The sequence below is a fragment of the Cervus elaphus genome, chromosome 5 (genome assembly GCF_910594005.1).
Source record: "Cervus elaphus chromosome 5, mCerEla1.1, whole genome shotgun sequence".
Lineage (NCBI taxonomy): Eukaryota > Metazoa > Chordata > Mammalia > Artiodactyla > Cervidae > Cervus > Cervus elaphus.
The window spans coordinates 90,006,398-90,029,842 of NC_057819.1; the positions used below are offsets into that span (position 1 = coordinate 90,006,398).

A 23,445-nucleotide genomic window follows, 5' to 3' on the forward strand; every position below is an offset into this window, starting at 1 on the left:
CCCACCCTCTGCCCACCCTTTATCCAGGTTTGTATCAAGTGAGACACAGAGGCTCAAAACCTGGAAGATTCTGGAGGCGTTTTAGCAGCTCTCTGGTCCATATACCTTGCTTTATGGAGCAGGAAAGTGAGATTCACATGTTACCATTCCTGCCTGAGGAACCACGTAAGTCACTGGAATCTCACTGGGTGTTCAAACTCTGCACTGTAAGCCTGGGCATTCCTGTGAGATGCTTGGGCGTCACTGCAAGGACCAGGAGACTGAGTATGAGACTCCAGGCTCCCCGTCCCCCACCTGCACCCACAGCAGCTCTCCTTTGCTTGTTTATTATATTGGTGTTCATGTCATATTTGATTTGAAGGGAGGGAAAGTTTTATGGCTTTTGAAAGTTAGGAGTTTTGCAGTCTGAAAGACCTGGAATCAATGTAATCTGTGACTGAGGGAAATGGGGCATAACCTGACTGAGCCTCAGTTTCTTCATCTGTTTAATGGGGATAACAATATCAACCTTGCTGCTTGATGAGAAGATAAAATGAGAAAACTCAAAAGGGCCAGCACAGAGCCTAACACATGGACTGCACCCGATAACGGGGCTTCGTTTCTTCCTAGAAGCCCCAGCAATGCTCCTCTCACAGTGCTACCTGCTACATTTCATTTCTTGCACAATCACGAAGAAACGGTCAAAACCACAGCATGCTAGCTTCCCAGTTAATCAAACGTTGATAGAAATCCCAGAGAGACTTCAGAAGTAACAGAAAATAAATGTGCATCACGAGTCATCAGGGTGTGTTTCTGTGTTTCCGGTCACAGCACACCAGGGGTCTCTGTTGCCAGGTCACTGCACACAGTGAGACAGAGACCCAGAAAGGAGATAAGACGCCAACAGCATCTTCAGTTTATTCAGCATCTGTTATTCACCAGACACTCTTGGAGATGTTTCCTGTTACTACAGAACAAAGCAGAAAAAAATCTTAACATTTGGCTTTAGAATTCCACCCAGGGAGGAAAGTGCCTTTCCTTGAGACTCCATAGGAGAGGATGTTGCCATGTACCAAGATGTCAAAGGATGATGCAGCTCCTTAAGTATATGTGGGTTCTGCTTCTGGAAAGGATGGCAAAGCAGATGAGGAGAGAGAAAGCAGGAGGGAGAGAAGGAAGGGAAGGAGGAACATGGAGAGGGGCTGGGCTTAGGCAAGAAGGGGCTTTGCTCTGATATAGACCCTCCTCCAACTCTGACATCTTCCGTATAATCTAATGCCCTGGGTGAATGGGCTTTCATGAAAATAAATGAGGGGCTGAGTTTTGCATCCCATCCATATGATCCAGAACAGAGACCAGAAGACATCAGCCAAGGGTGACAGCTGACTTACGCATACCTTGTGTTCAAAACCCAGAGTGTCCCTCTGAAGCAGTCAATATCTCAGGGTGCTTCTCGTGCAGAAAGGGGAAGTCCCCCACTAAGCAAACGGCGGAGTCAGGATTCCACCCAGCTGGGTCTGAGCACGTTCTCCTAAGATGGGTCCTCCCAGCAGACAGGGAACCAGGATCTCAGCCAGGTGGGCTAGCGAGGAAGAAGGAGAAGCCAGGCAGGTCAGAACAAAGACCCCGACCCAGCCCCAGGAAGGAACCGGCAAGGGAATTCCAGAGTTTAAAGGGATTGGGTCCAGGTGATCATTGTGGCCAGTGCCTAAATCAAAAGGCCAAGTGGCTGACACAACAAAAGAGTCAGATGGGTACCAGCTAAGCTCAGTGGGCATCTCTCCCTGTCTCCCTCCTCCTGTCTCCTCTGGTCTTTCCTACCCTTTCCAGTAGCAGGAGGAACATATTAATATACAGCCTCATTATTGTCCCAGCATCCTCCCTAAAGGAGCATCCTAGCCAAGGCCTTCGAGTGTGGGCTGCAGACACAAGGAAAAGGCCAAGGGAGCTTAGCAACTGGTGGCTCAGAAAACAATAAAGAATCTGCCTACAATGCAGGAGACCCAGGTTTAATCCCTGGGGTGGGAAGATCCCCTGGAGAAGGAAATGGCAATCCACTCCAGTATTCTCGCCTGGAGGAACCCTTGGACAGAGGAGCCTCGGGGCTGCAGTCCATGGGTGTGCAAAAAGTCAGACGCGACTGAGCGACTGGCTGACTCCCTCCAGGCATCTCTGACTACGGGCAGCTAGGCTGGCTGCAGCGCCACCTGCTGGCACACCTCGGAATCTGCGGGCAGGGAGAGGCTGGGGAAGCCAGCAGCTGAGGAATAGGATAGGCTCTCCCGGCACAGGGAGGGTGCAAACATCAGTTTCTCTCTATAAAATGAAAACGTCTGTGGAGAGAAGCCTCAAGACAGTGGAGCAATGAGAGGCAAGCACCAGGGTATTCTATCGTAAAAGTTCTGAGATCTTGGCTTAGCTCATAAATATAAGCAATTGTGTAAAGCCACTGGTTCCATGGCACAGTGTTGGGGGGGGGGGGGGGGGGGGGATGGAGAAGCCAAGGATGGATGAGTTGTCAAGTAAAGGCAGAAACACTTTAAGACTCAATCCTAAAAAAAGAAAAAAAAAAGACTCAATCCTGAGCATCTCTCTTCTATCCCTGAGCTGGCTCATCCACCCAACAGCTTGAAGATCCACCAGAGCCCTCCCCCCATTCACATCTCCCCCCCAGATCTCCGTCCCCAGCTTCAGATCCCTAGATCAGCTGTCTGAGGACCATCTTGACTTGGATGTCTGCATTGACAGGAGCCCATATCATAATAAACCCAATGCAAGATAAATTGAGCCAAAAAAGCATGGAGATTTGCTGGTCTGTAAAACCAGATTGTAAGGACGGCAGAGATGGAGCTGGTCTATTTGTTGAAGGAACGAAAGGGCAGAAAAACATGAAGGCATTTGTTAGGGGGAAGAAGATAGGAACTAAGTCTCAGTGAGTACCGATGAGCTGCTGGGCATTTATCTCATTTAGACCGATGAGGAGGCTAAAAGCTGAGGCTGGAGAATGGGGTGTTTCATCACTTATTCACAGTCACAGAGCTAGCCCATGAAACAGTGGGATTCAAGGTTCTGTCTGACTTGTTCCACTGTCTCTAATTTTCAAATTAAAATTACAGATGTAGAAACAGACTCACAGACTTAGAGAATGATCTTATGGTTACCAGAGGGGAGGGGATAGTTAGGGAGTTTGGGATGGACATGTACACACTGCTATGTTTAAAATGATTAACCAACAGGTCTTAGGGTATAGCACAGGGAAATCTGTTCAATATTATGTGGCAACCAGCATGGGAGAGGAGTTTGAGGGAGAATGTATATGTACGGCTGAGTCCTTTTGCTGTGTACCTGAAATTGTCACAACGCTGTTGATCTGTTATATGCCAATACAAAACAAAAAGTTTAAAAATAAATAAAATAAAATTTAAAAATTTTAGATGTACAGTCTGTGGCTAGGCATAAGGGCTTAAGAGATTTTTTAATCCCCAACTGTACCTGCAATGCTTGAATCGCTGTCTTCCTATCCCAGCCAGGTAGCTGTATGGTTTTTCTTGCACACCCTTCATGATGGGGAACTCACCCTCAAGAGAGTGACTTTATTATTGAATCATAAGAGTGGTTTAGAAAGTTGAGACAGAGTGTATCCTTCTTCAGCATTAAAGAAGGGAATGCATGGGCTGTGCCTACCACAGTGTCTGCAACATCAATCAATGTGGTCGCCCTCCCCACTTCCCTCAGTACAACTGTTCTTGTGTCTGTCTTTCCCTGGGGATTCCAGGAAACAAATCTAGTTCTTCTTCCCTGAGACAGCCCTTCAGATATTTGAAGACAGTGCTTCAGGGTCCCCCTGAGGCTTTGCTTAGCCAGAATAAACAGTCCAGCCCACTTTGAGACACCCGTTGGTAAGCAAGAGCTGATGCTATACACACTGCAATTTTCCAGCTGCTGTGCCGTGCGAGGCTTCAGAAAACCTGAGAGGACAAATGATAAACCAGCCCCCGCAGGGAAGCCGTGGTATCTGGATCATGCATGCATGCGTACTCAGTCGTATCCGACTCTCTGCAATCTCATGGACTGTAGCCCGCCAGGCTCCTCTGTCCATGGAATTCTCCAGGAAAGACTACTGGAGTGGATTGCCATTTCCTACTCCAGGGGATCCTCCCAACCCAAGGATCGAACCCGAGTCTCTTTCATCTTCTAGATTGGCAAGAGGATTCTTGACTACTGGTGCCACCTGGAAGGCCCCAGGTCTGGATCATGACCTCCGAATAAAAAAAAAGGGGCGGGTAGTGACTGACCCTGAACAAACCATGGCCCATCCACAGAGCTTCACCCGCGACATTCTGGGTTCACCCACTGTGGGAAACCGTTTTAGAGGAAAAATAAATGAGTCTCTCCCAAAATGATTTGACATCATTTTAGACCCCCAGCCTTGCCAAAAGTCATTATGAATTCTTCCCAAATCCAGTTTGTGTGCTTATGGATCCAATAGTGATCAACGTGTGGACCCAGTCCATTCTAATCATATACTATCAAACGTACTTGTCAGTCCTCCCAATTTACAGATGGGGAAGCTGAGGTCCCGAGGAGAGCAGCGACTTATCCAAAGTTATACAGGAAATCTGCAAAATCCTGGTCTGCTCATGAACTCCAAAGAAAGATGAGAGAGTAATGCAAACCTTCAGGGGAAAGGAAGAAGAAATGAGCTGTAGGGAAAAACAAAAGAGAAAAGCTCTGAAAGGCCCTCTCTGGAGTGTTTTTCTCTCGCGCGCGTCAATTTCCTATAGAGACACAGAGACGATGTTAATAGTATATATACAAGCAAGGTTGAAGTCAGAAAGTCCTAGGTCCACATGCCGACTCTGCCAGTGACTTTGTGCATGACCTTGGACAGGCTACTTAACCTTTGTTTTTATTTTTTCTTTTATTTATTTATTTGACCATGCCGTGCGTCTCGCGGGATCTTAGTTCCCTGGCCAGGAATCGAACCACACCTGCTGTAGTGGAAGCATGGAATGTTAACCACTGGAGTGCCAGGGAAGTCCCTATTAACCTTTCTTATACTCAGCTTCCTCCCAAATAAAATTATAACAGGAACATCTCCCTCAAAGGAATCCCGTAAGCCTTAAAATAAAATACATAAAGAGATTTTTGTTCTCAGTTATGGTGGAGCAACTTGTACAAGGCTAACTAACCCTCCTGAAACTAACGATTATAAACTCTGGCCAAAAGATTTCAAAAGTACTATTTGATGGGAGGGAGACTAAAAACAGGCCGGAACTGGCATGTTTATACAGACCTTGAAGGAAGGGAACCACCCTAAATGAAATACACGTTTATCAATATTTATCGGATAGCTCCTTGGAGGACACATCAACTTCTAAGGGAATAGTATAGATACAGCTCAAGCAGAAAGCAGTCATCCTGGAGTTAAAAAAAATCTCAAGTCAGAGTTCAGGGTTGCCAGAAAAGCTAAAAAATGGGAAGAAAAACCTTAGAAAGGAGGGAGGGGTCCACAGAGCCCTCCAATTTTTATCCCACTTCTCTGCTGCGGAGAAATGCAAAACAACAAATTGTGGAAGTGGGAAGATGTGGCTGGGGTAAAAGACTTTGAGAAGATCAGCATTTATAGGGAAGGTTTTAAAAGGTAAGATAGGAGAACTGATTTTGGAGCCAGATGTTGAAGGCCTGGGAGGTCCCTTGAGTTTAGGCACTCACGCAGTAGCCGATCAGTTAATTGTTTTTTAATTGCATAAGTGAACAAAGGAGTCACTGGGTGTGTCCCGGCTAAAGCTCCAGGGCTGACTGCTGGCCCTCCTTCCTGCCTTGCAGCTCACATACCTGCCCCCACCGTGGGGCGAGTGCCGGTCCTCCGAGATGGGGCTCGACTTCTTTCCCGTTTACAGCATCACCGCCTGTAGGATCGACTGTGAGACCCGCTACATCGTGGAGAACTGTAACTGCCGCATGGTCCACATGCCAGGTCAGTGCCGGGGAGGGTGGCCACAGGGCGCCGGGGACTGCCGGCGGCCTTCTTTGCATTTCTCACCCGACGGGACGCTCTTCACCCACTCCACGAGGATGCCCAGGGACGCTGTTCTGGGAAGACGGTTATTTGATGTGCAGACATTTCGGGGGCACATGGGAACACGCAGTCTGGCAACCACAGCAACGTCGTGGTCTGCAGAGTGGACAGAAGTTTGGAGAGCATTCCTCCCAGTGTCCAATATGTTTGCTAGTTGTCTGCTGTTCTTCCCTCCTAGAGCTAAGTGACCACATATCTGGATGCTTACAATTCTCCCATCCTGGTATGGTACACATTCAGACATCCAGATATTTATTGCTTTCCTCCAGATATTTTCCCTTCTTGCATCCAAATGTCTAGCACTCTTTCAAGTCAGGCAAGAGTCCATCAGCCAGCAAATGGATGCGTGTGTCCTGACATTCCTGTTGTCAGACTAACAATACGCGTAGCCATCACTAGAGGCAGTCGGCTTGTCACAGGCAGAAGGGGCTGGTGCTGACTGGGGCAGGAAAAGCTTGGTACTGCAGCGCGGAAGGAAGGACGACTGAGGCTACAATCAGTGGCCTTGGCTTCTAACTCAGCTCCCACCACATGATGGCTGTGTGACCTGGCACAAGTTACTAAACGTCTCTGTTCTTACTTCCATCATCTTTAAAACACAAACGTTTGCTGTTAGGATAAAATTTAGCTAAGATATAAAAATGCTTTGTTGGGAATTCCCTGGCAGCCCAGTGGTTAGGATTCTGAGCTTCCACTGCAAGGGGGCCGGGCTTTGATCCCTGGTCAGGGAACCGAGATCCCACAGTGCAGCCAAAAAAAAAAAAAATGCTTTGTCAATTGCAAATGTCAGTGGTGATTGTGTTAAGACATGGGGAGAAGGAATTGAGAGTACTGGTGACTGAAGACCTACTATGTGCAGGGAACTTTACTATTATATTTCATGGCTATTGTTTCATGATTATATCATAATCATAGTTAGTTTATCTAACTAAATCCTGACTTTGGACATTTAGCTCATTACCAATTGTTTTCTGTCATAACCAATGCTGAAATGAACATCCTTGGAGCTAAATTCTGAACAATTGCATTAGTAATCAGTAATTTCTCTAGTAATCTAAATTTAGGATTATCAATCTTTAAAATAGCCTCTGAGAAGCAGGCAAAAATAGAATGGAATAGAATACAAAACAAAAAGAGAAACATATCAGTTAAATTCTTATTATTAGAAAAGAGGAACCATTTCAGTTCTTCAGCTCTTGGGGAAATAATAAGAGGGTATTGTGGTAGACTTTGACATCTGTTGCTGTTCAGTCACTAAGCTGTGTCTGACTTTTGGCGGCCCCATGGGCTGCAGCACACCAGGCCTCTCTTGTCCTTTACCGTCTCCCAGAGTTCACCCAAGTTCATGCCCATTGAATCAGTGATGCCATCGACCATCTCTTCCTCTGCCGTCCTCTTCTCCTCTTGCCTTCAACCTTTCCCAGCATCAGGGTCTTTTCCAATGAGTTGGCTTTGACTTTAGCACGTGGGAAAAGGAAAAAAAAAACAGTTCCTGGATTTCTACAGAGACCAGAGAGAATCGAGCACTGGTAAATGCTACCTGGGCATCCCTGTGGCTCAGTGGTAAAGACTCTGCTGCCAATGCCAGAGATGTGGGTTCACTCCCTGGATCGGGAAGGTCACCTGGAGAGGCAATGGCAACCCACTCCAGTAGTCTTGCCTGGAGAATTCCATGGACAGAGGAGCCTGGCGGGCTACAGTCCATAGGGTCACAAGGAGTCAGACACGACTGAGAGACTAAACAACAAAAATGCTACATGCCTGATGCTGAGACTGGGTCACCAGCCAGTGAGGTTTCCCCACGGAGCCTGAGCCCAAGCCAGCAGAGAGATTTTAATCAGTCCCCACATGACACTGTTACTGGCATCTCCATTATAACGTGGAGCGAAGGGCACACAAAGGGGAGACTGACCAAGCAGCCTTCACTCACGGCAGCCTGCTGTGATGGAAAGAGTCCTAGGCTTGTGAGCACACGGACCTGGCTTCCAAGCCCACCTCCATCACTGCAGGCCTGGGAAAACAGGGTAGTTAAACCTTAGCTCTCTCACCAATCACAGAGACACAGTAGTTCCTATTTCCAAAGGTACCTAAGTGGGTTAAAGGGGATGATGCATGCCCAGCGCTTAGTAGGTACTTACCACTGCCTCCCCACTGTCAACACTTTGCTGTCACCTATATGAACCAGGCTGTCCGACCTGGGAGAAATTAGCTAGATGGTTCCCATTATCACAGAGAGGATCAGAGCCCAGTCTTCTGGTCCCCCACTGCCCCTAGGGAGTCCTGATTGACAGCTGCCTTCTGACTGTCCACTGGTGAACTGCTACCCCTCCCAAGTACCCGGATGCAATCCCGTCCCCCGGCCCAAGGAGGGGAGGGGTTGCTGCCTGAATACCTCTCCCTGTCTTTCTTCTTTGCAGGGGATGCCCCTTTCTGTACCCCTGAGCAGCACAAGGAGTGTGCAGAGCCTGCCCTAGGTCAGTACCAGGGGCCCAACGGAATGATGGGGGTGGGGGCTGCCATTGAGACCTTGGAGACCTTCCAGGTGTGGGAGAGAGATGGGGGGAAAGGGGATGGGGAAGGGTGAGGGGGGAAGAGGCTAGACAGGGTGGCATCCCTGCAGGGGCAGGAGAGGGAGATGCAGAGGAGGGAGGAGAGAAGGGTGGGGGAGGGAACTGATGCTAGTGATGAGGGTGGAAACCCAACTAAGGAGAGAAAGGAGGCAGAGAGGTGGGGATAGAGAAGGAGTGAGTTTTGGGGGAGCAGAGAGCACTGAGGAATGCAGAGGAGCGGGCAGAGATGGAGAGAGGATGGACAGTGGGGACCAGTGGGCACGAAAGGAGCTTGGTGATACTTCCCAGCGCACACCCTGGAGGTTATTCCCAAGCATTGCTCCCTTGAGCCAGGAGAGGTGGGGTCAGGCAGAGGGGTGAGCCCCAGTGTGCATTCCTCAGGGGTACAGGGGAGGCAGGAGCATCCCCCACCCCTCCTCCTGGGTGTTTGCTGGTCCACCCCACCCCCCACCCCGGAACACCCCCCCACCCCAGAAAACTTCCAGTGAGGGGGATGACACCAACAAGCTGCAACCCCAGAGCGTGACCCACTCCACACGCCCGCCTCTCTGGGATCTGGGAAATGATTTACAGGCAAGACAAGCAGGGAGTATTTAAATCATCCGGACTCAAGTTTGCTCAGCAGGGGTACTTACTGGATCTAAGTGGAGCAGTTCTGGACTCACGTGTCCAGATGCCTCCAGGAGGGCTGGCTGGAAAGAGGAGGGACTTCCGGTGGATGCAAAGACTCACTCTTGTGTCCTCAACCAGCCGGCAGAGGAGGCGGGCACCAGCTACGAGAGAGCCCCCGAGGGAAGACCAGGGAGCCTAGGGATTCAGACGCAGTGGCCTCCCACTCTTGCCTGCGATGAACAGCCCCCTCTGTAGATGAGATCTGACGCTGAGAGCAGAGAAGAAGGCCCTGGGATGGTCAGAGGTCCAGGACTCCCTTGGAGCCCATGCTTCCAAAGTGGTGCCCATACTTACAAAAGTTAACCTAACAGTAAAGGAAGCAGAAGGAACACAGAACCAAGAGTAACAGAAAAAGGACTTCCCTGGGGGTCCAGTGGTGAAGAATCCGCCTGCTAATGTGGAGGACTCAGGTTCCATCCCTGGTCCACATGCCGAGGAGCAACTAAGCCCGTTTGCCCTAGAGCCTGTGTTCCCCAACAAGAGAAGCCACCCCAGTGAGAACCAGAGAGAAGCCCCTGCTCGCCGCAACTAGAGAAAAGCCCACATGGAGCAACAGAGACCCAGCAGAGCCAAAAATAATAAATAAATAAAATCAAATTTAAAAACTCAACTGAAAGGGATGCAGAAATTATTCAGATAATAAAATTAGCTGACAAGTACATTAAAAGAGTTATTTAAAAAAAAAAAAAAAGAGTAACATAGAAAGAGTAGGTGCTTTTGCAACCGTTCATATGCTCATCAACCTCAAGCAAAAGCCCAGCTCCCCTTCTCTCCACAGCCGCCCACCCCTCATTCACCCAGAGGGCACCTCCTCCCAGCTCACTTCTCTGCTGCAGGAACCCGGGAGCTGGCTACTCTGGGCCCAGAGGTCACAGTCCCCTGCACCCAACTCAGCCCTGCCTCCCTCTCCCCTGCAGGTCTGCTGGCAGAAAAGGACAGTAATTACTGTCTCTGCAGGACCCCCTGCAACCTGACCCGCTACAACAAAGAGCTCTCCATGGTGAAGATCCCCAGCAAGACATCAGCCAAGTACCTCGAGAAGAAATTTAACAAATCAGAAAAATATATCTCGTAAGCTAAGTGGACAGGGTAGAGGCTGGTGGGGGGAGGAGGGACCAGGAAAAAAGGGAAGGTGGGGGGACAGTCAAGGAAGAAGACAAAGGTAAGCAGTTAGTTCCATCTAGCAGATGTTAATTGAGTACCTGCTCTCAGCCAAGTTCTGTGCTCAGAGTATGAAGACAAAACGCTTTAAGAGGCAGCGCCATCTTTCAGGAGCTTATAGACCAGTAGAGACAAATACAACACAGAGAGCTGTCCAGGCTGGTGCAGATAATAAGAGAGGTCGTTGGCCATACTTTGCAGAGGGGTGCTGTCAAGGAAAGTTTCAGAGATGTTTTTACACGATGCAGAGAAGTTTTCCAGGCAGATTTTGCATATTCTGTTCCCTCTGCCTAGAATGCTTTTCCTGTCACTCTTCACCCAACTGGTTCCTCGTTTCTCAGGGCTCCATTTAAATGTCATCTCTTTGGACCAATAAATTGGGCCCCCTCCTGTCATTCTTCTCTCGAAACACTCAGGTGTTTTCCTTTATAATACTCGCCACTGTGTGTAATTCAATATTCATGTGGCTGTTTCCTTCAATTACCTGCCTGCCCCTTGAGGGCACAAACCTTTCTTTTTTGTTCTCTGCTGTGGAGTGTCTGGCACAGAGTTGATGCTCAAAAAAATAATCTTTGAATAAAATAAATGAAAGGAAGACATAAGAGAAGAGGGTGTCACAAGAGTACAGCAAAAGGAAGCCAGGAGAGGTGGATGTGGGTCTTATAGGCTGAGCTGGGCGGGGATGGGAGTCAGGGAGTAGATTTGATTCAAAGAGGGTAGGGAGCCACAGAAGAGGTTCAGGCAGGCAAGTGATAGGCTCACATCTGCATTTTAGATGATGTGTTCTATGGTAGAACCTTCTAGAAATGTTCTATCTCCATAATGTCCTACGTGGTGGCCACTGGCCACCTGTGACTATTGAGCATTTTAAAGGCAGCCTGGCTGATGGAGGCACGGGATGCTAATTCTGTGTTATATGGGTTAGTTGAGAGGTTTTAGGAAGACCCAGTTAAGAGGATGGATGGTCAGACAGATGGGCGGAAGGAAGCCGGGTCGGAGGCAGTTGCCATAAACCAGGTGAGAGATAGCAGATGGCTCCTGGGTGAGCCCCGTGTGGAGAGGGCTTCTCTCACTCTTACCCACCCTCAGGTCTACACACCGGACCACCACCCCACCCTAGTCCACATCAGCTCCTCTGGCCCCGAAGGCACATCATGGATGCAGGGTGTTAATTTCAACCCTCCTCCAGCCTCTCCCTCCCACATGGTCACCAGTTCTCATCCTGGGATGGTGTGTGCCCCTTGAGGGCAAGGGACACCAAGGCCATTCATGAGCAGCATCAAAGAATCAGGGTAACTGTATTGATAGGACGGGCCAGGCCCCACAGCTGCAAACATTCTACTGATGGTAATGGCTTCTCCCACCAAGATGTGTCTCATGAATACAACTGCCCCAAAGAGCAGAAGGGAACTGAGGTGCTTCTGCCAGAAAACCCCACAGCCAGATGTAGGTTTGCTCCCTAAAAGCCCTCCCTGGCTCCTGCAGCTAACCTGGTGATGCTGGGGTAGGGCCCCCACCAGAAGAAGCTTGCCGTCAATCCCAGTAAGAACTGGGGGCCTCTCCAGGGCGGGCAAGGGAGGTAAGTTGGGGGCAGGCAAGCAAGCCTTGTTAAGTGAGTTCTGAGCTCACTTGCACGTAAGGACCCAGGCAGACCCCCTGGGGCATAGAGACCTGGAGGCCTGGCAGGACTCCTGGAAAAGGGGGCAGAGAGAGGGTGGGTGAGCGATAAGGGGCCAAGGGGAGAGCTGACATACCCCTCCAGGCCCGTGAAGAGCACTGGGCTGGGAGTCACGACTTCCCGGTTCAAGCCCCAGCTCTGTGACTAACCAGCTCTAACATGGAGCCCATTGTCTCACGTACCCAGGCCTCTGTTTCCCTTTCTGTCCATGGGAAAATTGTATGACATGATCCCTGTGGGTCCTGATGATTCTCACCACATGTGACACTGAACGTTTCCCCCACAGAGAAAACATCCTCGTTCTGGATATATTTTTTGAAGCTCTCAATTATGAGACCATCGAACAGAAGAAGGCATATGAAGTCGCTGCCTTACTTGGTAAGTCAGAGCATCCGTTGCACAAATGTCCACATCTCATGGGGATGGACAGGGTCTCAAAGAGTTGGACACGACTGAAGCGACTTAGCACGCATGCATGCATGCAGGGTAACATGGGGCTTCCCAGCTGGCTCAGACGGTAAAGAAAGAGCGTTTTGCCCATGATGCAGGAGATGGGAGTTCGATCCCTGGGTCGGGAAGATCCCCTGGAGAAGGAAATGGCAACCCACTCCAGCATGCTGGCCTGGAAAATCCCACGGACAAAGGAGTCTGGTGGGCTACAGTCCACGGGGTCACAAAGAGTCGGTCACCACTGAGCAACTAAGTACACAAGAAGGTGGGAGGAAGGGGGGACGGGCAGGTGGGCAGCCAGATGGTGACTCTAAAAGAGTCCAGCCTTTTCATTCACTAATTGCTCCCTCTTCCCTTGCACTGCTCCTGCCCCAAAGTGGGAAGCAATCCATGCGGCGGTGTTAGGCCCAGTTCATTCCCTGGTCTAATCTCAGTTTCCCCATTGACACAATGAGGCAGGTGAGCCAGCCATTCTCTCAGGACCCTTCCAGCACTGCCCTCTCAGATTCCACAGTCTTCTGCCCCCTGATTGGAGTCAGAGCCCTGGGGCCGTGGCGGATAGGTGCAGCAGGGCTGAGCTATGGATGGTCCCAGGGAGCAGACACCACAAAGGTCCCACCCATGGAGGCCCCACCTAGAAAGCAATGTTGCCACGTTGAGAAGGCCAGTTGCCCCTGGACTGAGAGCTCTTTGTCAAACCCTAAAGAAGGGCCACATAGTCCCAGAAATCTACAAACCTGACGGCCACCCTACCTTAGTTCACATCAGCTCCTCTGCCTGCGAAGGCACACGGTGGATGCCAGATGTTAATTTCAACCCTGCCCCAGCCCAGCTTAAATCTAACAAGATCCCTGAGGGTGCACAGTTAAAAGACCTACCCTGAACCCATCCCCCCAACTCCCACTCACCCTCAAGAAAGGATCCGATGTCTGTGGCTTCAAGGAAAAATAACTCTTGTTGTCTCTGTGAACTGAACTAGGTGAGCGGCATCCTGAGTGGGGGGCACGGGAGACAGACACCTTCTACCTGGAAGTTCAAGGGGAGCACAAGTCAGGGGCTGCTGCACACCAGCCCAGAGAATGTGGGCCGGTGGCTTCACTTCACTGAACCTCAGGTCCCTCATCTGTAGGATGGGTCTAATAAAACCATCCGTGAGTTTGCCATGATGGTGAACTGTGATCAAGTCCCAGCCCACAGAAGGCCCATAAACAGTGGTTTCTGGCATCCAGACAGACACTCTCCCAGGAAGCGGCAGACACCGCAGGGTCCCCACTGGGCTAAGGTGGTCATCACTGAGAGCCCTGGAGATGGTTGTGGCCAGAGAGGGACTATGCTAAGAGACTCGCAGGCTGGGCCGGGGCTAAAGCCCTGCCCCTGTCACCGAGGACATGCCTCCTTCCCTCAGCTCCCCTCCCCCACACACGCGTGTGCGCTAGTGCGCACGCGCTCTCTCTCACACGCCAGCCGCGGAAAATCGCGCTGCCATATGTACCTCTCGCGAGAAGAGTGAGTGCGGCTTGCAAGCCCTGAGTCAGGAAGTTCACACTGGCCCCTGCCTCCCAGCCCTGTGGCCCGCCTTCCCCTCACTCAGAGAGCGCGCCTCAGCCCAGCGTACACACAGGCACCAGGGTGATACACACACACTAGTGCACACCTGCACAGACCCACGTGCAAACCACGCAACTCCAGAGACACGTAGATGCACACATGCCTACATACCTATACCTGCCATACACAAGCACGCTCACACCTCCTCCACACATTCAGACGCACTGTGCCCACCCCCACAAAGCCACCCTTAGACACACTCGTGTGCCACCTATATAAAGCCATTGGTGGCCAGATGTAAGGCCTGCTTCTGTCCCGAACATGCACACACAATGCACCCTGACACGCCCTCCACACTCCACCACACGGCTCACACATACAGCCACCCCCCACAGGCACGTGCATGTGTATACACTCCCCAGTGAGCCTCCATCAAGGACATTAGAGGGGGTGGGGGGAGTGGGAAGGAAGGGGGGGCTCTGGTGTGCCCAACACCAAGCCCCCCCCCCCGGGAAGACCCCCCTTCCCACCATCGCAGCTTGCTCACCTGGGGATGTGCTTGCTGGGCTTCTCCCAGCCATAATCAGGGAGGAGTGGGCAAGTGTGCTCATCAGAAAGTTCTCGGACCAAGAGGTCAGCCTGGAATCTCCAGGAGATGGTACACCCACCCCCAACAGTGCCCCCCACTCCCAGCGCTGTTCCTAGCCCAGTGGCTCACAGTCCTAGAGGTCACAGCTGAAAAGGGCTTCACTGTTCATCTCCGGCCCTCCCCCAGCCACCTCCACCACCGAATGTTCCTGGTAGGCGAAGCTGTTGAGAAGGTCAGGGCTTGTCAAAGCCACACAGCCAGCTGGTGGCCGCCCTCCGTATTCACAGCCTCAGGGCCCTGTGCTCCGACACATGGCCTCTGGAGCAGAGCGTTTGGGGGCTCTCAGGGGATCAGAACCCCCTTAAGAATCTGATAATAGCTTCTGAAATACGGGCTCTCCAGCTACAAACGCCCAGATACCCACACGTAACGATATGCATTCAATTCGAGGAGTCTCCAAGCATTGGAAGGTCCCAAAGGAGAGTGGTTCTCAAACTCTGGTGGGCTGGAGAACCACCTGGGAATGTAAAAATCCTGACCTCCAGTCCCCAGTCCCAGAGACTCTGATTGCATAGGCCCCAGGGCTTCGCTGGTGCCTCAGATGGTAAAGAATCCACCTGCAATGCGGGAGACCTGGGTTCAGTCCCTGGGTTGGGAAGATCCCCTGGAGGAGGGCATGGCAACCCACTCCAGTATTTTTGCCTGGAGAATCCCCATGGACAGAGGAGCCTGGAGGGCTCCAGTCCATGAGGTCGCAAAGAGTCAGACACGACTGAGCGACTAAGCACAGCAGGTAGGTGCAGGCATCTATACTGATTACAAGTCTCCCAGGAGTTTGATACAAGGGGATCAGAAGACCCCGGGTCCACGGGGATCTATACTCAGGGCAAGAACCTATACTTAGAAGAAGACCAAAGGACTCCCCTTGTGGTCCTGTGGTTAAGCATCTACCTGCCAATGCAAGGGTTCAATCCCTGGTCCTGGAAGATCGCACATGGTGTGGAGCAGCTAAGCCTGTGCACCGCAACTGCTGAGCCTGTGCTCTGGAGCCTGCGAGCTGCAACTGGTGAAGCTCACGCGCCTAGAGCCCGTGTTCCGCAACAAGAGGAGCCCCCGCAGTGAGCAGCCCGCACACCGCAGGGGAGAGTAGCCCTGCTCACCGCAACCAGGGAAAGCCCGCGCCTAGCAATGAAGGCCCAGTGCAGCCAAAAATGATAAAAGTAAATAGACTGAACATTTACCTTTAGGGAGGGGAGACAGATGCTTCCAAGGACTTCATCCCAAGGGTGAGAGGGGCCTCAAGACGGCCTCAAAGGCCCTGTTGTTATTGGGGGGTGTCTCTTATGTGCCTGCTCCTGAGACCCCCACTCAGGACACTGACACACGTCTCGGGCTAGACTGTGCCCTCGCCTGGGGCAGGGACCACACACGTCTCATCTGTTCCCAGCCCAGGAGCCAAGCCTGGCCCCAACAGTGTGGTTCCGAATGGAAATGAACCAGGCCGTCAGCCCGGGAGGTTCATTCCAGGCCCCTCAAGCAAGCATCCAGGCTAGTTCCCACCCCCGTGGGTGCTGAAACCCAGCAGCTGTCAGAGCAGCGCAGTGAGGGAGCGGCTTGTCCAGGGCCTGCCCTCCAGGCCCGGGCCCCGCCTCTGGGAAGGGGCCCTCTCAGAAAGCCTGCTTTCCGAGTTCTCCGTCCATTTGACCTTCCAGAAGCGCTGTCAGGAAAGCCAAGTCTTGTCTTCTCTCTCTCTCTCTCCAGGTGATATTGGTGGTCAGATGGGATTGTTCATTGGTGCTAGTATCCTTACAATACTAGAGCTCTTTGATTATATTTATGAGGTAAGATGTGGGATTGCTCGTGGGGGACCACCAGGCGCCCTCATTCTGCCCCGACGCCCAGAACCAGAGCACGGGGCGGGGAGAGCTCGGCCTCCCTCCACCCAGGGCCACCCTCCCCTCCCTGTGTGTGGACACTGTCTGTCCACGCGCCCCAGGCACCGGGGAGGGGTGGGTGTGAGAGACGGAAGCCGCAGGCCTATCCCCAGGGCCGTCTACACCCGCACGCAGGGAGCCGGAGGGATGAGTAGGAGGGCATGAGCCAGTGCAGGGGCCGGCGCGGAGCCCCTGGGCCTCATGTGGGGCATATGCATGGGTGTGTCTGCACCCACACACTCACACCACACACACTTATACCATACTCATACACAACATACACACACACCCCCCACACCCTCCACACACACACATGCCACACACACTCCACATACACTCCACACACACATAGACACCACACTTATACCATACTCATACACAACATACACACACACATATACCCCACACCCTCCACACACACACATACCACACTCCACATCCAGTCCACACCCACCACTCGCATACACATGCTATACACACACACATCGCACACACTAATACCACACTCACATATAACATACACACACATATACCACACACACTCCACACATACATGTACCACACACACTCCACATAAACTCCACATACATATCAGTCACATACACATGCTATACACACACATCACACAAATACCACACTCACATATAACATACACACACATATACCCCCACACACTCCACACATACATGTGCCACACACACGTATACCACACACTCCACATACATATATTCCACACACTTACACCACACACACACACACCACACATGCTTATTCCATACCCATACACAACATATACACACACACATACCCCACACACTCCACACACACACATACCACACACACTCCACATCCAGTCCACACACACACCACTTGCATACACATGCTATACACATACACATCACACACTAATACCATACTCACATGTACCCACACACTCCACACATACATGTACCACACACACTCCACATAAACTCCACATACATACCAGTCACATACACATGCTATACACACATCACACAAATACCACCTCACATATAACATACACACACATATACCCCACACACTCCACACATACATGTGCCACACACACATATACCACACACTCCACATACACATATTCCACACACACTTATACCACACTTACACACACTGCTCACAAATACATATGCCACAGGCACACAACATATACTATATACACACACCACTTGCACACACATGACATGCATATACATCATATACACTAATACCACACTCACATATAACAATACACATACATATACCCCACACACACATACCACACACTCTACACACACATATTCCACACACACACCACACTTACACACTGCTCATAAATTAACACATACATCACAGTTAAACCACATACACTGTACACACATACCATTTGCACACACATACATCACACACACTTATACCACAGTCACACACAACATATACACACACATATACCACATACACACACATATCACACACATATACCACACACATACCATACTCACACCACATATGCACACACACTCCACACATGCACACACACACATATTACACTTATACCACACTCACACACTGCTCACAAATACACATACACCACACACACACACCACATGCACACACACACACCTGCCCTCCAGGTGACCCACCACCGGATCAGCACCTTCTGGGCTCCAGGCAGGTTTAGGGAAGGAGCACTCCTGAGACGTCATCAATCCTGAGCAGGAAGAGTAAGGGCACTCCCCCGCTCTGGTTCAGGGAGCTGTCGCCCTCAGGAGGCAGCTGGAACAGAGCCTCTGAAAGCTTCTCACACAGCAAACAGCAGCTTCAGGCACTGCGTGCTCCAGGGGCTCATCAGTCTTCCCACTGCATTCCTCCCAGCCCTGGGCTGGCTCCAGGGACTCCAGAATCCCCCAGGGAAGCCCGGAACCACCTGGGTCTCAGCCCAGCAGACGGGGCCTGCACAGCAGTGGCCTGCCTCCCAGAGGGGACCGGCAATGGCCAAAGGCCACTGGGGGTCACTGTGGGGAGTGGAGAGCCCGGGTGACCAGGGGCCTGTGGAGCGCCACACCCCACCTCTCAGCATGGTGACTGTGTTCCCATGCTGGGTCCCACAGCCAGATTTTGTTCTGCCCTGTTTAATCATTTCTGTGCAAAGATGTACAAAGTTATAGAAATTGAATCACATCAGAAAACATATTTAATAACTACTCTCTTATTGAGGATGAAATGTTAGCACAGTTGTGTCCCAACCTTGTGAACTGTGGAGTTTTCAGGCCTCAAAAGTGACGAGTAACTGTCCCCCCAGGACAGATGAGGAACCAGCCACGCTGAGAGACCAGACTGAGCAAGGCACCCCACTGAGGCCCTCCTGTGTTCCTGCGCCACCCCCCTCCCCTGCCCCAGTCTCTAGCTCCTGCACCAAAAGCTTGGCTACGGACCCTAGTTTGGGCTGCCAGGCTGGGCTCCCATACACGTCTGTCCAGCTGCAGCCCAGGTGGCCGCTGCCCCTGCCTCCCCAGCCCAACCACGTGGAAGGAGGTCTCTCTCGCTACCTTGATGCCTTTCTCCCGGCCTGACCTTCCTTCCTGCCTTTCTTGCAGCTGATCAAAGAGAAGCTATTAGACCTGCTTGGCAAAGAAGAGGAGGAAGGGAGCCACGATGAGAACGTGGTAAGGGCGGCCGGCAGGGGGCTGCAGGTTGGTTAGTTCCTTGGTGTGTACAAGCCGCGAGAATCCAGATGCCAGTGCCAGGCAGGACGGGAGTGCTCCGTCACACACCTTTCCATAGCTCGAGACCCTCCACAGCTCCCAAGTTCAAGGACACTCCAGCTGAACCTTGAGCCTCTCTCTGAGACCCACCCTGGAACCCAGTTGTAGATTGGATCTGCTCCATGGATGCAGCGGAGACCAGGAGATGCTTCTTCCTGGACCAGCTCAGCTCCTCCCCGGCCAGAAGCCACGGCCCTCTTCTCGTGCCTTGGGAGACCAAGGAGAGGCTACATGTAGGGCCACTCCCATGTTCCCTAGGTGGCAGAATGTGAGCAGGAAAGCCCCTGTTACTCTACCCCATTTGAACAGGACACAGGGTGTGGGGCCTGCTGAAGTAGTGGTGTTTCAGTAGCTAAGTCGTGTCCCACTCTTTGCAACCCCATGGACTGTAGTCCACCAGGCTCCTCTGTCCATGAACTTCTCCAGGCAAGGATACTGAAGTGAGTTGCCATTTTCTTCTCCAAGGGATCGTCCCAACCCAGGGATCGAACCCGTATCTCCTGCTTAGCAGGCAGATTCTTTGAAATAGAATAGAAGGTAGAAATAGGTAGAAGCAACAACACCCATAACTGCTGACCTTTGTAAGCCTGGTATGTATCAGGCACTGTGTTATGTGCCTTAAGAGTGACATGTCGTTTCAACCCTAGAGGAAGGGCTGTTCTTATCTCCTTTTTGTATATGAGGCAGTTGTGGCCCAGAGGCCCAGGCTACAGAGCTGGGGGGCACCCTAGCCTCCTTCCTACTCTGCCTCTCTTTCCTCAATTCTAAGAGGCAGCCCCTCTTTTACTGTCCACACTCTCCTTCCCAGATTCAACCTGTTCCTGGACCCTGGTCTCCGCTGAACGTTGTGGGTATTACCGACTTCCCCCAAGTCAGCACCCCAGCCCCAAGAGAACACCGCATTCCATGACCATTGCCGCCTTAAAATCATAACATCCCAAGTGGATCCCAGCCGCCTCCTCCTCCTCCTATCTGGGTTCCCGTTTCTGCTCCAGACACTGTTTCTCCACTCATCTCCCAGGCTAAACATCCCACTTTGATTCTCTCGGGTCCCTGCAGCTTCTGTTTGAACAGAAGACAGCTTCTGTGGAGGGGAGGGCAGTGTGGGTGGAAGGAGCCCCGGGCTCTGGACTCAGCTGACCCGCCTGGATCCCAGGGCCATTCTTCCCAGTTGTGCACCTGAGGGCACATTACCTCCCTCTCTGAGCAGCTGCCGGATCACTGGGACCTCAGGGGGTGCCATCAGATTAAATGAGACCAGGCCCTGGGAAGCAATGAGCTGTGACTAGTTTGTAGTAAGCGCTCAGCGAATTACTCAGAGAGTAATTACTCAAGGATGGATCTCAGGCTCCATCCCCTTGCCCCACCCTCCCTTCTGCCTTCAGAATGTCTCAGAGACATAGCCTCCTCCTTTGCACCACTCCCAGCCTCATCCTCATCTAATCTGCCCCAAATTCTTGGCACAGAATTCTGCTCACATCCTTCCCAGCCTCCAGCCCTCTGCAGGGCCAGGAATCACCCAGAAGATTCAAAGGCACCTCATCCCCGCCCTGCTCAGGGACCCGAGATAACCCTTCCCTGAGGCCAAGGTCCCTTCCCAAGGTCCTTTGGGGGCAGCTGGGATCAGGGGTCAGACTCCCAGCTGAGACCTCCACTGTTTTGCCTCAGCGATCAAGCAGCCCCTCCTGCCCAGGCCAGGCCACAGGTGGCCCCTCCTCCACCCCAGGTGGACCCAACAGAGGTCCAAGGATGAGGGCGGGATGGGTCATCCACACCCCAAGGCTACTCACCACTCAGATATAGCTTCCAGTGACACAGCAGGGGGCCTCTAGAGAAGTCCACAGGATATAAATGTGGGATATATTGTACAACGCAGGGAACACAGCTACCACCCTTGGGCTGCTCTGTTCCTTATAGATGTGCTAAGTCACTTCAGCCGTTTTGGACTCTTTAAGACCCCACGTGTAGCCCGCCACGTTCCTCTGTCCATGGGATTCTCCAAGCAAGAATACTGGGGTGGGTTGCCATTTCCTTCTCCAAGGGGATCTTCCCAAGCCAGGGATCAAACTTGTGTCTCTTAAGTCTCCTGCATTGGCAGGCAGATTCTTTATCACTGAGCCACCTGGGAAGCCCTTTGAAGGTCAAACTAGCTGCTAAACCCCATCACCAGGAAGCTCCCTCCGCACTCTGGGGGAGCGCCTAGGTGGACAGTGGAGAGGATTCTGAAGGCAGTGAGCCCCCCCCCCCCCAGCTTCATGCCCGAAGATGGCAACCCAGCACCAGAGGGGTTTGGGGCGGAGCGGCAGTGCCCGGGAGAGCCCACCGTGGGCGGCACAGTTCCCAGGGCCTGGGCTGGGCTGCAGGGGCCCTGGGACGCACTTTTGCTGAATGAACATCAACTTTCCTCTCCCCGCCAGAGCACTTGTGACACGATGCCAAACCACTCCGAAACCATCAGCCACACTGTGAACGTGCCCCTGCAGACGGCCCTGGGGACCCTGGAGGAGATTGCCTGCTGACGGCCCTCGGACCCCCCGGCACCACCATCCCCCACCCCCAAACAGACCTGGCCCAGGACCAGGACAGGGGACCGCAGGCTCAGGTGGGATGGCCCCTGCCCACCGACGGAGAGAAGCAAGAGCCCCCTATGCACACATAGCAAACTCTGCTGAAACCTCGCTCCGGCCTCGTCTGGCACGACGCGTCCTCGGGCCCCGCCGCTACGCGTCCGCGTCCGACCCTCTTAGGAGACGTGAGCCCCGCCCTGAAACTGTCCGAGAACCGACCCGCCATCACATCTCACTGCCAGATGTACAAAGCACTGCATGCTCCGACCCCTCACGGCGCCGCGTCCGCGTCTTTCTCCGTCCGCGACCCTCGCGGTGCGGTTTCCAGCAGCCCTGCGGGGGGACCGGGTTCCAGCCCCGAAGTGCACCTCCACGAGGCCGCGCTGGAATCACACCTGCACACTCCAGAGGGAGCCCGCAGAGCCCTGGACGCCGTCCGGTCCTCCTGTCGTCTGTGAAGGTTCTTAACCTGCCCACCCACCCCACCCTCCGCCTCCCCAGGCCGGCCCGCGGGGTGCCCGGGGCCGCCCTGCTCCCCTCCCGGGGCCCGAGACGGAGGCGCGGCGGCCGGGGGCGCACAACCGCGGTGCCCACGCCGTCGTTCTCCCCGTGACACGGCTTGTACAGTCTGATCCTGTCTCTTCGCGGGGGGGGGGGGCGTTTTTGTTTGTTTGTTTGTTTGTTTGTCGGAGATGTGTTTCCTTTCGTTTTCTGAATCTGGGTTTTGATGTTCTGAGGTTTGGTTTGGTTTTTCCATTTTCTCTGGCGTTTATTTATTCGTGCTTCCTTCCAATCACGGTCATATTAAAAGCTGGTCTTGTGGACATGGCTGAGTCGACTCTGCGTTTTCCCTACACTCTTTCTCCCCAAGATGTTAGGAAACGGCCAGACCTGCCACGTCAAAACCGACAGAATAGATGATAGATGGATAGACATCGATGATACAGATAGACATAGATGATAGACATAGATGATACATAGATAGACATAGATGATAGACATAGATAATACATAGACATAGATGATACATAGACATAGATGATAGATAGATAGATAGATGACAAATAGGTGGAGAGGTACAGTTGATGAAACACTTACCTTTACAAAACATGTACACTCTTATTCTATTCTATCCTATCCTGCATCTTTAAGCGCTGTTGACTGCAACACTGTAAGTGGCTTCACCACGCCCACAGTCTCAATGACACTGCCCTGGACCACAAGCATGTGGCATGAAGACAGGGAGGCAGAACCCACTGCCCAGACTGGCAAATCTCAGAGGAGGCCTTTGCATCCCTTTCCCTGGCTCCTCCTGACCCGGTCAGTGAATTTGGTCTGGACACCTGCCCCAGCCTGGCCTCCCTCCCACCCTCCTGCCTTTCCCTTCCCACTCTACAACCCACCCCCTCACCCCCATCCAACAGACCTGCTTCTG

At 52.2% G+C, this 23,445-nt stretch overlaps 1 protein-coding gene across 3 annotated transcripts in view; it reads left to right on the plus strand.

Moving 5' to 3' along the window:
- Positions 1-22,838, plus strand: part of ASIC2 (acid sensing ion channel subunit 2) — a 1,206,795-nt gene extending 1,183,957 nt beyond the window's left edge. For 2 of the 3 annotated variants that reach the window (XM_043903061.1, XM_043903060.1), the window contains exons 4-10: positions 5,809-5,959; positions 8,479-8,535; positions 10,221-10,374; positions 12,429-12,520; positions 16,491-16,570; positions 19,276-19,344; positions 21,861-22,838. In XM_043903061.1, the coding sequence (XP_043758996.1) occupies positions 5,809-5,959; positions 8,479-8,535; positions 10,221-10,374; positions 12,429-12,520; positions 16,491-16,570; positions 19,276-19,344; positions 21,861-21,962 (705 nt within the window). In that variant the 3' untranslated portion in view covers positions 21,963-22,838. The remainder of the gene's footprint in view (positions 1-5,808; positions 5,960-8,478; positions 8,536-10,220; positions 10,375-12,428; positions 12,521-16,490; positions 16,571-19,275; positions 19,345-21,860) is intronic. The other variant, XM_043903062.1, reaches the window with a different exon arrangement.
- Positions 22,839-23,445: the final 607 nt, after the last annotated feature.